At 36.3% G+C, this 16,171-nt stretch overlaps 1 protein-coding gene across 1 annotated transcript in view; it reads right to left on the reverse strand.

Moving 5' to 3' along the window:
• Nucleotides 1–1,817: 1,817 nt before the first annotated feature.
• Nucleotides 1,818–16,171, reverse strand: part of DGKH (diacylglycerol kinase eta) — a 151,150-nt gene continuing 136,796 nt past the window's right edge. Inside the window, 4 exon segments of the mRNA XM_066313333.1 lie at nt 1,818–4,050; nt 9,863–9,993; nt 11,377–11,485; nt 11,887–12,006. Of these exon segments, the coding sequence (XP_066169430.1) occupies nt 3,961–4,050; nt 9,863–9,993; nt 11,377–11,485; nt 11,887–12,006 (450 nt within the window). The 3' untranslated portion in view covers nt 1,818–3,960.

The raw sequence follows: 16,171 nt of genomic DNA on the forward strand, positions 1-16,171 counted from the left end.
TAGGAAGAAAAAAATCAATACCTCTCCTTTAAACTACAGTGATGCAGCATTGCAGTATTAATTACTTTGGGCAGGGATAGAGAAAGATGATTTCTATTTATTTTTTACAGGACCAAGCATGTTAACTCCAGTCCCAAAACAAGAAACACTGCAATGAAATAGTCTGGGAGGAATTTTTGATCATATGCTTTACACTTTACTGTTCTTCCAAGTTCAAAGCATTTTTCTTTGAAAGAAAGAGACATTCAGAAGAAAAGAATAGTGGTTAAGGGGAGAGACGTAAAAATGTATCAAAGAAAATTTCCACTTCCCATCTTATAAAAAATGATTTTTGAACCTCCTTTTCTTTGAAGTATTGCAAAACACCCCAAACACCTACAACCATGAGTTGGCTTGATTTCATTCAGTTTCTAAAAAGAAGGCATGAGGCTCTATAAAGGCAAAACTTGCATGACCTAAATCAGAGGTTGCTACAGCAATCAAATACAGTGAAATGAGAAAATCCTGTTTGAAAATGACAAAACAGCAACATACATTTAGCAACCTGCTGCCATTCTAAAACATGCAGTCCTTGTTTTCCTCTCTCTGAGATGCAGAGCTTTCCATCTATATGAACCACTACAGCCACTACAAAAAAAAAAAGCAGATTTTTTTGCATTCCTTTCAGGCTTTAATGTATACTGACCATGGAAATCACATGTATTTAACTGGGGGAGAAAATTAATCCAGTAAACTTTGTATAGGGATTGTCTTGATAAATCTAGCATGCTGGATCAGGCTCCACTGGATCTTGTTTTCTAAAAAGATAACTGCTTTTAGGGATGTGTTTACCTTGGTTTTGTTGAAATATTAGGATTTGAAGCATTTTTTAACAGCAGGATTAAATTAGGGAGAATAGAGTTCATTAAAAAATGTAGCTATTTATGTACTTAGTTCTAGGAGCTGAGATTTTTACAGCAGTAGGGAAAAAACCCCCAATACTTAAAATAATCATGAGAGACTAACACTGTGTTCAGCTCTTCAGAAAAGCCACATCACTTAAGCACCATTACAACCCACGACCTCCACAGAGAACCCCCTGTAAGAATATTTTGAGCCTCCTTGTAAGATGCATTTGCACTTCATAGCCAACACTAGTCTAAGGCATAGAGTTGCATAAAATTTGCTCTCCTGGGCATCTAATAAATACAGCATAAATGATACTTACAGTTTTGTTGTTTCCTACTCACATGTTTAAAAAACTGCTGAGGACTATCAAAGTTAAGTTCTTTGGTGGTCATTTAGAAAAATGATCATTGATCAGTTGTCCTTTACTGAGGTAATTTGAGGAGTGCCATAAGAAAGTTGTGTTACAAACAACATTTGCCCATGTTCCCTGCTAAAAAGCAGGTCCCATTTTTTTAATATATTCAATGTAGACCTCTACAGTGACTTAAAGAGATCTGGTTCCATAGCCCATCTTAATGCATTACAGACAGCAAGGCTGAAAGTTGTAAAGATATTGTATCTTACAATCAGGAAAGAAAGTTCTGCTATGTATTATGTCCTTGAATAGACCAGAAGATTAGCTATGTTGTCTACTGTAACATCAATATGCTAAAATGCTCCCACATGCTAAAGTACAGTCTAGCTTATGGAGAACCAAACAGAAAAGGAAATAAAGCTTACAAAGACTTGACAGATGTCACCTGAACATCATTAAAGGGGTGAATGTCAAGTACATTAAAATAAAACCAAAACCAACAAACTTTCGACTGTTTGCCTAACTTTCCATTTTTTGCATGTGCTTTTCATACAACAGCCTGAAAATCATATCATTTGGCAAAGTAATTTTGGTGGTTTTTTAATGCAAAACATAATAGAAAATAGCCTTTTACTTTTGTTTGTTTACCAGAACAATCATTATGTCCACTGAACTCCCAGAGTGGTGCCTGTTGAACCTACGGCAGCAGGAACACAAAGCACTACAATACCATACAAATTAAGCCTGTTTTGTTTCTTTTGACTTTTATTTTCTCCAATAAAACAAAGAACGTAATAGATTTTACTTTCCAAGAGATAAGTCCCGTCTACTTGCCACGGAACAACTCCTGTCATATGCATGAGAAATAGAGGGCAAAACCAGGATAAAGTACTTGACATTGATCCCTTTACATAAGAAAACAAGTTTTGGTAAAAAACAAACGAAACCTTACTCTGCTGCCCATGATGAAACATGAAGAGATTTTAAGATATGCTTTAATGTGCAAGAAACATCAAAGCTACTTGATTAAGAGAAAATCAAGTGTTTTCCTTGTGCTGCAATGATACATTGCTAGGAACAGCAAGGAGACAGCAATTCTGTGCAAATTTTCTGGCAGGTGGTGCAAATTCATCTCATCTCAAACATTTAGATAGAAGATTTTTTTTTTTTTTAGATATCTGAAATTTATTTTCTGACTAGATTATTACTTTTGTGAAAAGTTAACCAGGAAATTAAATTATGAGCCTGTTTCATTTAAGTTAAGTGTAAAAAACCTTACAAACTCTGGTCTAGAGCAATTTCTGAACAAAGATGAGTTTAATTTTTTTAAACTGTTTCCACTCATGGATTACCATCTTGCATGTGGTTCATCTTGGCATGCATAGTCTAAAATCTTAGAGTCTGGGTTTTTTAATTTTTATGGTCTACTGATGGCGGAGTGCTGTCAAGAAACAAATTTATACCTTTTAAAAGAAATGCACACAAATGCATTTTTAAATTAATAGTTAATTAGCAATGATTAAAAGTTTACCCCACAAAAATCAAATCAGCTGCTACATTTTAAATATCTTCTTATGTATGATAAATAAAATTAAATTTTCCTTTAAGAAAATTTCATTAATATTAAAATCTGCTTTTGAACAATAGAATAAATAAAACCATTAGTGCCTACAAATTCAAATATGCTACAGATGTTTAAGATAACTGAATAACTACTTTGAAATGCACCATGAGGAGATTCTTTACCATTTTCCATGCAGGAAGCCAACTGATGTTTTTGTGAGGTACCGGTCTTTCAAAAATTCTCATAAGTTAGTTACCTGATAAGCCTTCTGTACATGATATATTTAAAAATCTAACTGTACAGTGTTTCAATCATATATACTCTGCTGAATATGGCACAAATGCTAAGTTTCCACACCCACACACCCTTTGCCATAGAACACATTTTAGGCATAACACAACACTGAAGAATAGAAAAGTGCCTGAAACTGGAGGAAAAAAAAAATTAAAAAAAAAAAAAAAAAAAAAAGACACTCAAGTAGCAATAAATTAAATCTCATTCAAACCAATAAAAAAAGTTGTTCAAGTGTTTAAAGTATCAGATGTGTCATGCAACAGAACAACAGACAATTCAGGCAGGCACACCATGCATTATAGTTTGCATTCATGGTATCACAAGGTATCTCTCCCCTTTTCTGCACGGCCAGCGAGTGCTGGATACCTGCGGCACTGCCAGGCTCATGTGTTGAATCTTCCAAACTTCCTGGTCTCCTGCACAGGAGGTTTTACAGACCTCCACCTCGGAAGGATAACCAGATGACCTCATGCTGTACAGTGGCATCTTGCTGCAGCATAGAGAGAGGCATACTGAGCTGCATGTAAGCAAAGCAATCGTTTCTTGATTATATTTTCCAGTCAGTGCAGTTCACCATCAACTAGTCGATTTACCAAAGTGGGCTTATCCAAACTGGCCAATTTGCACACCAAGACAACGTCTTCGCAGAACACATCACCTTTTCCTTTCTGTTTTGGCACAAATCCTTTAGTACTCTTGCTGCAAGTTCTTTACCACACAAGAATTCAGAGATGCTAGCCTGTACAAACACCAGTGCTTATTCTTCCACAGAGTAAACTACAAGGACAGCCAAGTGCCTGCAACAGCTTTGCTTCTCCAGCAACTTTCTCTTCTCTCTTTAAGAAAAGCACCAGCATAATTACGCTTCAGACAAAGGGGTGTTCTTGCTGAGCTCTTTAATTCCCTGGAGAATTCGCTTCATATGGCCCACTTTCGTTATCCCCAGGTCCTACAGAAAATTTAGAAACAGAAAAAGAAAAAAGGAGAAGACAAAGAAGGACGTTTACTTTAAAAAAGAGAAAAAGAAACCCCATTGATTATGATCTATCCATGCAACAGATATCTAGAAATGTGCTCACTGCAGTCAACACTAAATCAGGGAATGTTAGCAAGAGTTGCTTTACAGAAGGACTGCTTAGAGCATACAATGAATCACTGTCTGTCTGGCAGACAAAAAATTACTTACCTGCAATAGTGACAACCCAGGGCACTTCAATATATGTCAAAACCATCTTTGGCTTAACTTCCAAATACAAACACCTTTCCCAATTTCTGGCAAAATAAAGAGAACAATCTCCCCCTCCTCTCTAACACAGCAATCAAATGCTTGTTAGGATGTGATGGATTAGAACTTCTGTCCAGCAATGTCATTTGATCTGAGGCCCTATGATGTCTGCTTTAGTCAACAAACACACATATACCCAGTTTCTCAAGGGAAAGTGGACGCAATGGCTACAGGCATGTAGGACAACTTCCCTTTAGAGAGCAATAGAACAAGTGAGCATTTGTTTTTCATTCCAAAAAGGTTACATCTCCTAGCATGGATGTTTCTGATTAGAGAGCTGGAAGAAAAATTCTCAGAAACATGACAGTCATATCCCAAAGGAAATGTAAAAAGCACAAGAGTAAATCTCCTTGTAGCCACTAGATCATTCACATCAGCTGAAATGTTTCTATTATTGGTTTCCAGACCCATGTCTGTACACAGCAACAGACAAGAATTTTTGTATCAAACTTCTTGGAGTATTAGTAATAGTTTGGCAGCATCCTTTTCCGATTTTGGCTGCTCCAATGATCAGAGACGCAGAACGGGATGCCCAGCTGTGCTAATGATCTCCCACCACACTAATGAATTTTCAGCTCAATTTGGTGGAATTCTGCTTCCCTTATCTGTAAAACTCAGCTATGAAAAAGCCTTTAAAATCCATGTGTTAGTGGTGTTGAGCAATCAGCAGAGTCAAACACTAGTTATTTATAGAATCAACCTTATATAAATAGACTGTGGTTAAATAATTTAAAAAAATTAGAAAAGTTCCATTATTTCTCTGAAACAGAAATAATTTCATTTTAAGAGGAAGATTTTTCCATCACAATGACATTAAAAAGAAGGGAGTATAATTACACAGCGTGAAAAAAATTTTCTCATAAAGAGTGGAAAATTAAACCATATATATTATTCTGTACATATTCTACATAAAGACTGTATCTACATTTCTACAGCCAGAGAGACCTCAGAAAATCTGTATTCTATATTACTCTAAAATGTTAGCATGCATTTTAGAAGAAAGAGGTGGTAAAACGGGCATGAATTCATTATTCTATTATAAAGGTAGCAGACTCAAGATTAAACAGATGGTTTAATTTTCAGAGAGTCAAGACTGAATTCTGGTTATGGTAGAGAGAAAAAATACTTGGTTTCTTCAGTTGAGAACTATCAGCACTATAATAGATGGTCATCCTTAACAGGACTTTGGCAGCATTAAGGAGTTCAACATTTGTTCATAAAAGTTCCCAAAGCAAGTGCTTGTTCATAAACTACCTAAAAAACCTCCTGATTTTCCACATCACATAAATTTGTATTTTATTTTTGCTAACATCACCTCACTTATAAAAAAATGTAATACTAATTTTTAAGTTAAGAGAGTTAATGTAGGTAGTAGTCACATTCATCCTAAAATGACAGTAATATTTATAACTTCACATTTCTGTAATACTGTCCTTTTTATGTTAAATTCTCAAGTGAATCAAAAAACGCACACATGACTACTGAAACTAATGAAATAGCCTAGTTGCTATGTGGAGGAAATTCTACATAAGGGAAAACCCATAAGGATATTTTCCAAACCACACAATTGAAAGGTTAAGAACTTACAAATTCTTTAGAACTTACAAATATATTTTCATGAATTTTCAGAACTTCTGTTGGATAAGCAATATAGTGAGATGCTGCCAGAGTTCAAAATCAGAAGAAACAAACACATTATGAAATTCCAAAAAGCCTCAGCCACTTTTCCCACCAACCTTTGTAAAGCATTTCACAACATCTTTGATTCAGAGGCAAGAGATTTTGGGTTTATTTCTGTTCCAGCTGAAGTTGCTGTAATGCATATCAAAACAGCAAGGCTCAAGAGCCTCATCAAAAATTTTGGGTCCCACTTTCTGCTACACTTCCAGGGGGGAAAAAACCAATCAACAACTCAGAATTTTTATACTTATTATAATAGTTTTTGGTTTGGTGGGAATTAGAATTTATACAGTCATGACACTAGATGCTATCTGGTATTCTCAGGTTACTGCTCATGCAGAAAAGTTTGCTGTAATTCTCTTATCTCAGACTAAGTGGATCTGCTACATCAGCATATCATGCATCATTCAAAAAACAACATCCTCAAATATCTCTGCATATTTCTGCATGCATAGGTTTCATCATCCTCTATGTAATCTGTTCATATCTAATTGATATCTAGTCAACAAACATTCAATTTGACTGAACTACAGTTTTGAAGAAGAAACTCTAACCATAGTCTGAAGAAAAAAACCCCAGCCTTTCTTTTTTCCCAGATATGGCTTAGAACTACAGTATCACCTCTCCTCCTGCTCTCCCTAACCACTGTGCCATTTCCTGGACATTTTTTGGCTATATGTACCACCACTAGCAAACAATTTATGTAAGAACTCCTTAATAATGACATCTTCCAAATGTGAAATCTAGCCTACCTGCATCCTTAGTGTAAAAAGCCATTTAGCATGTCTGAAATCCAACAAATCTTACAAAACTTCTTCCATAAAAGAACTTTTTCAAAACATGCTTGTGCAAAACACAGGGATGAAGTGTCACAGTCCTCAGCACAGATTTAGTTTGACTGGCACTGCTTATCAAGTTGATCTGCAGCATGGAAAGCCTTTTTCCAAGGAAAGTAACATCGCTATGGATTTTTAAGGAGGAGTCATCCCCTCGTCCTATTAAATGTGTTGCAGTTCTCATTATGACTAAGTTGCATGCATAGTAACATGGTTATCAATGCTAAGAATGCCAATATCTACTTCAGAAAAATCAGTCTAGTTTTCAATAAGTTTCCTTGTAAAATAAGGTTAAAAAAAAAAAAGTCACACCAAGCCTTCTTTCTACAGTTTCTGCAGAATAATTCACTATTTACTGCCCAGCCATTCATCAATCAAAAGAAAAACATATGAGTACAAATTTTAAGATCCTCTAAATGAAATCAGGCATAAGAGACTGGAGAAATGTCATTACTGCAAGGACTGGGTGGAAAGAGGTATTATGGTTTTTCATTTGCCAGTTGCCACACAGAGCTCCCTGAGAATGGGATCCACAAGCTACACAGAAATATAATTAGAGGTGCCCAATTCTTCTGTCAGCATATCAATCTGTTCCAGCGATGCGTGCAAAGGAAGAGTGTTTCATCAAATCCTTCCCCATACTGCTTTTTATCTCTCGTTTTGACCACAGAAGGAAAGGTGGGCTCAGAGGATTCAATTAAAACAGGCAGCAATTTTTCCTGCTGCAGACATGAAAGGTAATAGAGGTAAATGTATTGCACATGAGTTAGGAGCTCATGAATCAACAGTGATCTCCTTTAGCTCGTCGGGAAGCAGAAGCCTTGCAGTGGAGGAGAGGCTGTAGACAGATTATGGCTTGCAAGAGCACCGGAGGCTCATCTGCAACACCTCGATAGCCAAAGGGAGGAAAGATTCACAGGGCAGCTTGAGACGTGTTCCTCATTTCCCAGGTACCACATTACACATCTTGACACCAATTCAGGTCACTGGCAGAAAACTGCAGGCTGTCTGAGGCATCCTTAATTGGCTCCCTGCAGAGACCATGTCCCTTCATCAGCAGGATGAGCACTAACTCTGCTATGTAAGTTCAATGCAGTTACACAGACTGTGAGCCGTGCCTGGCCAAAAGCCTGGCCAAAAGCTTATGAAGGGCACTGATTTGGAAGCTCTCAGCATCTGCTAATGAGCACAGGGGCGATTCTCGAGCAAGATTTTGGTTAGCTTGGGACACACCCTTGGCAACTTGTGTAGAGCAACTCCTCGTCCTACGTGTGTCTCCAGGCAGCACTGGATAGAGGAGACAGTAGGCTCTCTGTAGACCCTCTAAGACAAGCCTTTAGATATTTCATAGCATAGGCCTTTGTGATGGGATTTTCTTTACACTGAACCAGCATGAGCCTTAGCAACAGGGATAACTGGTTCATAATTACCCTGCTGCAGATATTTCCTTGGTTTCAGTGCCAGTCCTCTGGGCACGCAGTCAAATTGGTACTTATGAGAAATAAGGCATGGCCAGAAGCCATGTCGAGTTTAACACTGATCTTACCCACCATCATTTATTCCAAAAACTTGGACTTTTAAAATTTTCTTAACATTTAAGCAAACCTATGCATTGTGTGATGTGGAGTTTCTCAGTTGAATTGTAAGTTTGTTGAGCACCCATTTAGAACAGGGACTTGCAACATTCCATCACTGTAATACTGTGGTGGATTGCTTGGACAATCTTCTATTTCTAGATTTTTGCAGGGAGGAACTGTCCTGAAACTGTCCCTCCCATCAGAAACTATCCTGAAAAAAAGGCATTTAACTTCCATGGAAAGAAGCTTAGGCAATCTAATAGCAAAGAGTAAAATAATACACAACAGCCAAACAGATTATCTCAAACACAGCTATTTTTAGCAGCTGCTTTCTTCTGCAACAGTCACACAATGCAAGCACTACCGTATAACACCAAGGTTTCACACTATATGAAAAACTTCACATAAAACAACACATTTGTATGAAAATATTGTCTCTACCTGAAGACTACTACTGCACTGTGGCTAGAGCAATGACTAGCACTCTAAATGTAAATGTTTGCAATTTATACAATATCCTACTTCCTCTCTTACATGCTAAAAGCAGTTGCAAAACCCATTACCAAGAACTCATTACTACTGAGTTCCTGGAAAAAGTAATTTAATGAATCCCCAAAGATATAGCCACTATTACATATAGTAATGGATGCACTTAAGTTCATTCCTGAAAAGGACCAGCAAGCTCAAATAACAGCCTCAAACTGCTGGATAACATTTCTCCCTGCAAAACTTCTCTATCTGACCTCAGAGAAAAAAGGTTTTACAATTTTTGAGTCAAAATAAAATACTCTTTTTTAAAATCTATACAGCCAAAATCAGAGGTCGGTCACTGATGAGAAAACCTATTTTGACACACAAACACCAACGCCATGTAAGCCAAATACTGCAATTTATTAAGCTGCTTATCTCTCACACACCCACTATATCCAATATCCAATATGTACAATAAATCATGTACAACAGATCAGTCCCTGCAGGAGATAGATTCAAAATTATTATAACCACCATCAACTGATCCATACTGATCATGTTTAATGGAAACAGTGAACCCCTGAAGAAAACATTGTATTACACAGATACCAAGATATCAAATGTGCTTCTCCTATGCCTTCTGACATAAACTGAAACACTATAATTCTACATAAAGTGGGAAAAAAAAAAAAAAGAAGAAGGAAATTTTGGATAACACAGATATTCTCAGTTGTGAGTTCAAGTCAGCACTTCAGAAAGTCAGGCCCAAGGACAGCGCATATTAGTTTATTGCATATTTGCACAGTGTAAGCCAAGCTACAAGCAATGACAAGTGCAGGGAAAGAAGAAAAGTTGGTTCTTGTTTTGTCAAAGAAAATGGTCAACAGCAGAAAAGTAGCACAAAGGAAATACCTTAAGATCTCGCCTTTCCAGATGTAAAAGCTCAGAGCCTCGGATGTCATGGCTGATGAAGATTTCTTTGTACTCTCCCAAACTGAGCAGATCCAGCCAAGCAGCAACTTCATCTGTGCCCCATTTTTGAACTACCAAAGTTAAGAGCAAAACCCCCTTAATTTCTACATGCTCAAATGCATCACAAGCAAAGGTTAGGCCAAAGAGAGTGGAAAACAGAGTAGAATTGCCGTGCTAGCAAAGGGAAAGGTTAGAAGTGTCTTTTCCACAAAAACTGACAATTTCCTTTTAACATGCAGGTTACAGGTTAGCAGTTAACACAAGAAAGTATCTAAACAAAGTTGGGGTTCTTTGCTTTGCAGCCATGCTTTCAGCTTTACTCCAGTTTCTTCAGTAAAGCCTTTAAAACTTCATGTCCCAAGAAATTCACATTAAACCAGCTTAGGATCAGTGACGCAAAGTCTAATGTTCTGCTTTATGCCATTAATTTATTAGTAGTCATCCAGGGAGAGGAGAAGCCTTCAAAAACTAATTAACATGTAAAATTAAAATAGCAACCATACCTTAAATATAGCAATGGCAGCAAGCAAGTCCAGTTTTAATTAACAGATTCTAGTATTCTTAATTAAGACAAAAAGTACTCTTTAAGCTACTGTGTTACACAGGCCATTAAGAAGCTCTCTGTAAAACATTGTTCTCCAAGGTTAGTTGCCCACATTAGTCCCATTAAGGCCACATATATTTTAAAAATAATTATGCTACTCATTGCTATAATTTTGCAACTTCATTCAATGCTGATCACTTTACTTTATAATGAAGACAAATTGATGTCTAATCTGAAACTTAAATTTCGATCAACAACTGCAAGATTTTGCAGATTGTGATCAACTGTTCATTAAAAAAATAAAGATGTAGAATGAGTTTTAGGACCATCTAATTGCAGATTATGTCCTGGACATAATCTTAAGGAAGTAAGTTGACGAATAAAAATGGGAAGAGAGGAGGGTGGAGTTTGTTCAACTTCTTATTAAAAAATCAGTATTGACTATCATGATTTTTTTGTTTGATCTGTCTCACTTACTGAACCTGTAACCCACCCAAAAATTAAGAATAACTGGTTAATTAAAACCAGTGTGATAAAAGTTATTTCACACCTAAAATTAACCAGAAAAACCTGAATTGAAGCTTCACAGGGAAACAGTGTGTTTACCCATGGCTTGTATGGCTATGAGTAAATCAAATGTAATCAGCGAAGACACAGATCCTGTTGCATGAAAAAACTTCTAAAATATTTTCACAGTAGTTCTTTGGTTCACTTGGGAGTATTGGGGTCCTACTGAATGCTGTCTAAATGCACTGAAAGAAATATTTATCCTAATGAAGATGCCAGTTGGCTCAGATGCTTTCCACTTTGACTTTAGTCTTAGGTAAGTCATGTCACCTCTTACCAAAAAAATCCCATAAAATCACATTTACTGTAAATGCTACTTTTCTTGCAATTTCAAAACACATACCAGGCTGAGGGCTGGTCTTATGCTTCTGAATTTTTTCTTTTTTAAACTTTGGCACTATACGAAACACTGTACTTCTATTGTTTCTTTTAGCATAATCCAGAGGCGGATCCTGCATGAGAGAAGAGGCATAGTTACCTTTAATTAAGAGAAAAGTTAAATTATATGCTTGTGATGGTAATTCATAGTTAATCTCAAAAAGTAAGACCCAAATTTACTTCTGTAAAGAATAATGTCAGGATTTAACTCTATACATGTTTGAATTATTAAATATAACATAAATATATATGTTTTATTTATTTATGTATTTATCTATCAAAACTTTTACATTCACAAAAGGAAATAAAACACCAAAAGAAAGCACTAAGCTTAGAAGGTTGTTCACAGCAGACAGAAATGATCCAGCATCACTACTGGAAGTGCCTCAAGAGATCATGAAAAATTGTAATTTACTTTTCCCTATCAAAAGAAAATTAAGTTCAGTTAATCTCAGAACATATTAATCAAACTTACCTCATCATCATTAGGTTGAAAAACATAATAAAGCCAAGGAATCTCAGCAAGTTTTCTCAACTCTATTTCCACACTGTGCAAAGCATCAGACAACAGTTCTTCATGGGGAGCTTCTAACTGCTGTTTATAAATAGGCCAGAAAAATAGGACTTTCAGTTTCATGAGATTTAACATTTAAGTCTAGATATCTTGTTACCACACACAAACAGATGACTACTTCATGGTGAGTCAACAAATGGTGAAGACAAATAATCTTCCAAAATTAGACTTTCCTTCAGAGATGAGACCACTCTCATACTACCTTCAGTATGGTCCCAATCACAAAGGGATGGCTGAGACAGCTGAGACTTTTGGTGCAGACCAGCTGGGCATAGTTGTCAATCACTGTCATCCTTCACTACACTCCTGAGTCTTTACAGAGCAAGAGTTATCTGATAACACCACTATGAGGACACATTGGAAATGAAAACCATCAACAGAAGGGTGAGAAAACTTGATGAGAAGAGCAAGTGGCTGAAAAGTCTTTGTACGAAAAGTGGTGAAAGAAAATTGAGTAGATGGTAATAAGCCTCGGTTATTTTTGCAAATGTGTTCCGATCACTCTCTTGTGTTCAAGGAAGAAGAAATGGATCTTACTGAAGATTTCTATTCCCAAGGTCTTCCAGTGGTGATGTGATACTGAACTACCTGTTCTAAATAGGTGAAACAGGGAGCAATAGGCATTGCTGCTGGCTGAGGGTGGAAAGGGCTCCCTGGCAGAAGACAAAAAGACAAGGACATCAGTAAAGGCCAAAGGGGAAAAGAAAGCGGTGACTGAGTAAAAACACTGGGACTTGATGACGCATGTGAATTTGGCTCTGTAAAGATTTTGAGAACCCCACAGAGATACCCGTTTCCTTTAAAACTCCAGTCTGAAAACTGTTCTGCAGCTGTGGTGTGGAACCTGTGTGGAAGAGGTAAGGCAGGCAGCTGATCCTTTAAAAAGCTGCTTTGAGCTCATCTGGGATTGCTGAAACACCATTTTGAGGTAAAGAGTTGAAGCCTAGACCAAGTTGCTTGGAATCATTAACAAAGAAATCTCTTTCAAGTAAAAGTAGTCCTAAAGCAGTGCAGAATATCTTTCTGAAAAGATCTAATTCTGTTACATCCTAGTGAATGCATTTTTTAAATGGAGTTGTAAGAAAATCTTGGATCTCTACTGCTGGAAAAAGATTTTGATATTGTTGGAATTTGGTGATAAATTACAAAGCCCATTAATTTATCCTACCTAACAAAAATGCCTTTCCTTTGCTTCAGTAGTCTCCATATGTTCCCATCTTTCAAAGGAGATGGGAAGATCTTTGGGAAGATCTTACTGTCTAGTATAGTGATACTGGAAATACAAGCTCACTTTGCTATCATGTTATTTTCTCTGCTAAAGCTCAGAGAATTCAGTGTCCATAAGCACACTTTGATCTTTCTTTTGAATTATCTTTTTTATTTTTGTCCATTTGAACAGCTCAGTCAATTTGGAGCAAAGGGAAAGAGCCACTTTTCTTTGAAGAAATTACAATTTTTCTTGTGTTTTCATTTCTGAGAAATTACTCAAGTCATGTATTTTCTATAAAAGAATGAAGCAACAAATTCTGTCTTTCTCAACAAGTACTTATCTAATTGCTTGATTCTGAGAGGAAAACACATTGCCTGGGGACAAAAAAATGCTCATTGGATGGTGCTCCTGAAATAAACCAAAAATAATAATTCTGGTACAGAGAGAATCAGCAATTCAGGGCAAATTCTCCTCCTCCAACATCTTGGAAAATCTTATTTCCAAGATAAAAATTCAAACTATGAATGAAGAAATATAAATAAAGAATTTTTCAACTCCTTCTTCATTTAAATTTTTGACATAAAAAATTATTTCATTGAGTTCAGATAATTTTATTCAGTTTAAATGAAACAGTCTGTCATACTTTTTCCTTAATGCATTTGAAAACTGTGCTCTGTTCCAGACTGGACATGATTTTTAAAATTAAAAAATGGAGGCAGTACCTTTGGAAAGTATCAAAACAAAAGATAGTATATTTGATTTTTTTTTTCCAAACTGTATTGCAGCCATAAGCACCTGAGAGATTCCACAAATCAGCTTCATTGTCCCATCTTGAGCAGCCTGGTCTCATAGAAGATGTCCCACTCATGGCAGTGGAGTTGGAACTAGAAGATATTTTAAAGTCACATCCTCCTCAAACCATTCTGTGATCCTGTGTTACTATCATTTTACTAAAAATTGTATTTTACCATTTTTTGTGATCTAATGCTCCTATTGTTGTATGAACTTTGTTAATCATACTTCTTACAGGAGCTGGAAGGAACCACAAACTTGTTTTATGTTCATTTACATTTATTTCTCTTCGTCAGAAGCTGTAACAGCAAAACTCAATAGCCAGTAATTGGCAAAGAAGAAGCTTACCAAGTGTCCTAGTTTAGTTGCTGTCTGGGGTTAAACCAAGTAGTATAAGCCCCAAAGACATGAGTTTACTGCTCTCAAGGGCTTTGATCACAGGAAAGAGGGATGTGGGAGAAGTGAAGATGCCAAAAAAATAGAGGAAGATACGAAAGAAAAAATGTCTGTTGTCATTAGAGGAGAAAGATCCTTAGGAGAACAGTTTATGATGGGAGTGGCTGATACATCAAGTAACATCTTACACTTCATCTCTCTCTATAAAATAGAGGTTCTATTAAAAATAGAATGAGGGACCAACATACAGGCAACTTCAGCATTCATAAAATACATGGCAATAACATTAACCAGGGTGCCTTGTTCTTGTGACTGTGAAATACTGTTCTAAGTGAGCATGATGTCAAGTAAGTGTAATGGACACCTCTGGTGCCTTCCAAACAGCCTTTTTATTTAAAAAAAGAGCCTGATATAGCCTCTTGAAGACATTTGCACAAACATAATGAGAAGCAGAAGTACAGCATGCAAAAATTCAGAAATGGAAAAATAATCAAATTAGGCTTTACAGCCTGAACAAGGGCCCAGTTCAACAACACAATGAGATCACAACCGGCTGCAGAAAAGGTATTGTTTCAGTGGGAAGGTTTCCATATTATTTCCAAACTGTCCTGATAAATTTCACCAGTCCTAATATGGCATCACCGACTTAAGTGTTTTCTTCTAATTACTTTTGTAAAACAATCGAAATTTTGAAAAAAATTAATTTCCCTCTAAATCTGAAATATATGGGATTAGCAATAGCAATTTGAAAAAAACCCAGCAGATATTTTTTCCCTTTTCTTGGACAAAAACATCTAATGAAATAACTTTCCATTTGAAAACACTTAAATAGAACATGTGAACCTAATCTTTGGCTATTACTATAGTCAACTATTTCTATAGTTTAACTTAAACAACTATTAGCCTTTAGATTATATTCACTTTTGGTTACTCTAAAACAGACTCATACCATTTATCATTTGTTTAAAAAGGTATTTGAACCTGCAGTAAGTTTTATATCCTAACTCAGCTAAATGAAAATAGTCCTATTAATATCCATTTTTAATTACAACACTTTAATACACAAGTTAGTAATAATCCTGCTTTTGAATCTAAAGAAAATGTAACTGCTCCTACTGAGTATCTTCTTAATGTAAAACTGGACCACCGTAGAAAACCTGACATCTTTCTCCTCTTCACAATGTCAATACAGAAATTTTCTTATTATATATCCAGATACAATTGCTGAGAAGTCTTCAACATTTTAGGCACAAACACTTGCCAAAGAAGATGCAAAGTCTTCAAGTACCATTAGGGGTTTACTGAGTATTTAGCAGTTAAAGATTGTAAAATAACTGCCAACAGGAACTAGAACAAGAGTGATATTTACTTGCCCAGATTATGTAGGTAGAAGTTGATATTATGGGTCAAAACAGCTCTCACCTTAGGTTCTCCTTAAACTCTGAGGATGGACACATAATAGTTCTCCAGAAGTTCTCTTAAATGCTACATCTCCAGAAGATAAATCATCTTCTTCTAACATAAGTCTCCAAGACAGCCCCACAAGGATACCTATTTCTCTCTTATTAGCTGACTATTAGCAAGAAGAGTCCAAGCAATGACTTAGCTGTCTGAAGTGGCAAGACGGATGCCAACCTAGGAGAAGATTTCAAAACTCATTCTGATCCAACCACAAATGCAGTGTAATCTTCTCCTATCAACCTTGCAGAACTTCTTGCAATGTGTCCTCACTTTGGCATCAATTTTCAAAAATCAGCAAAGAACAAATCACAGATGATCTGAATAATG

The sequence above is a fragment of the Sylvia atricapilla genome, chromosome 2 (genome assembly GCF_009819655.1).
Source record: "Sylvia atricapilla isolate bSylAtr1 chromosome 2, bSylAtr1.pri, whole genome shotgun sequence".
Taxonomy (NCBI): domain Eukaryota; kingdom Metazoa; phylum Chordata; class Aves; order Passeriformes; family Sylviidae; genus Sylvia; species Sylvia atricapilla.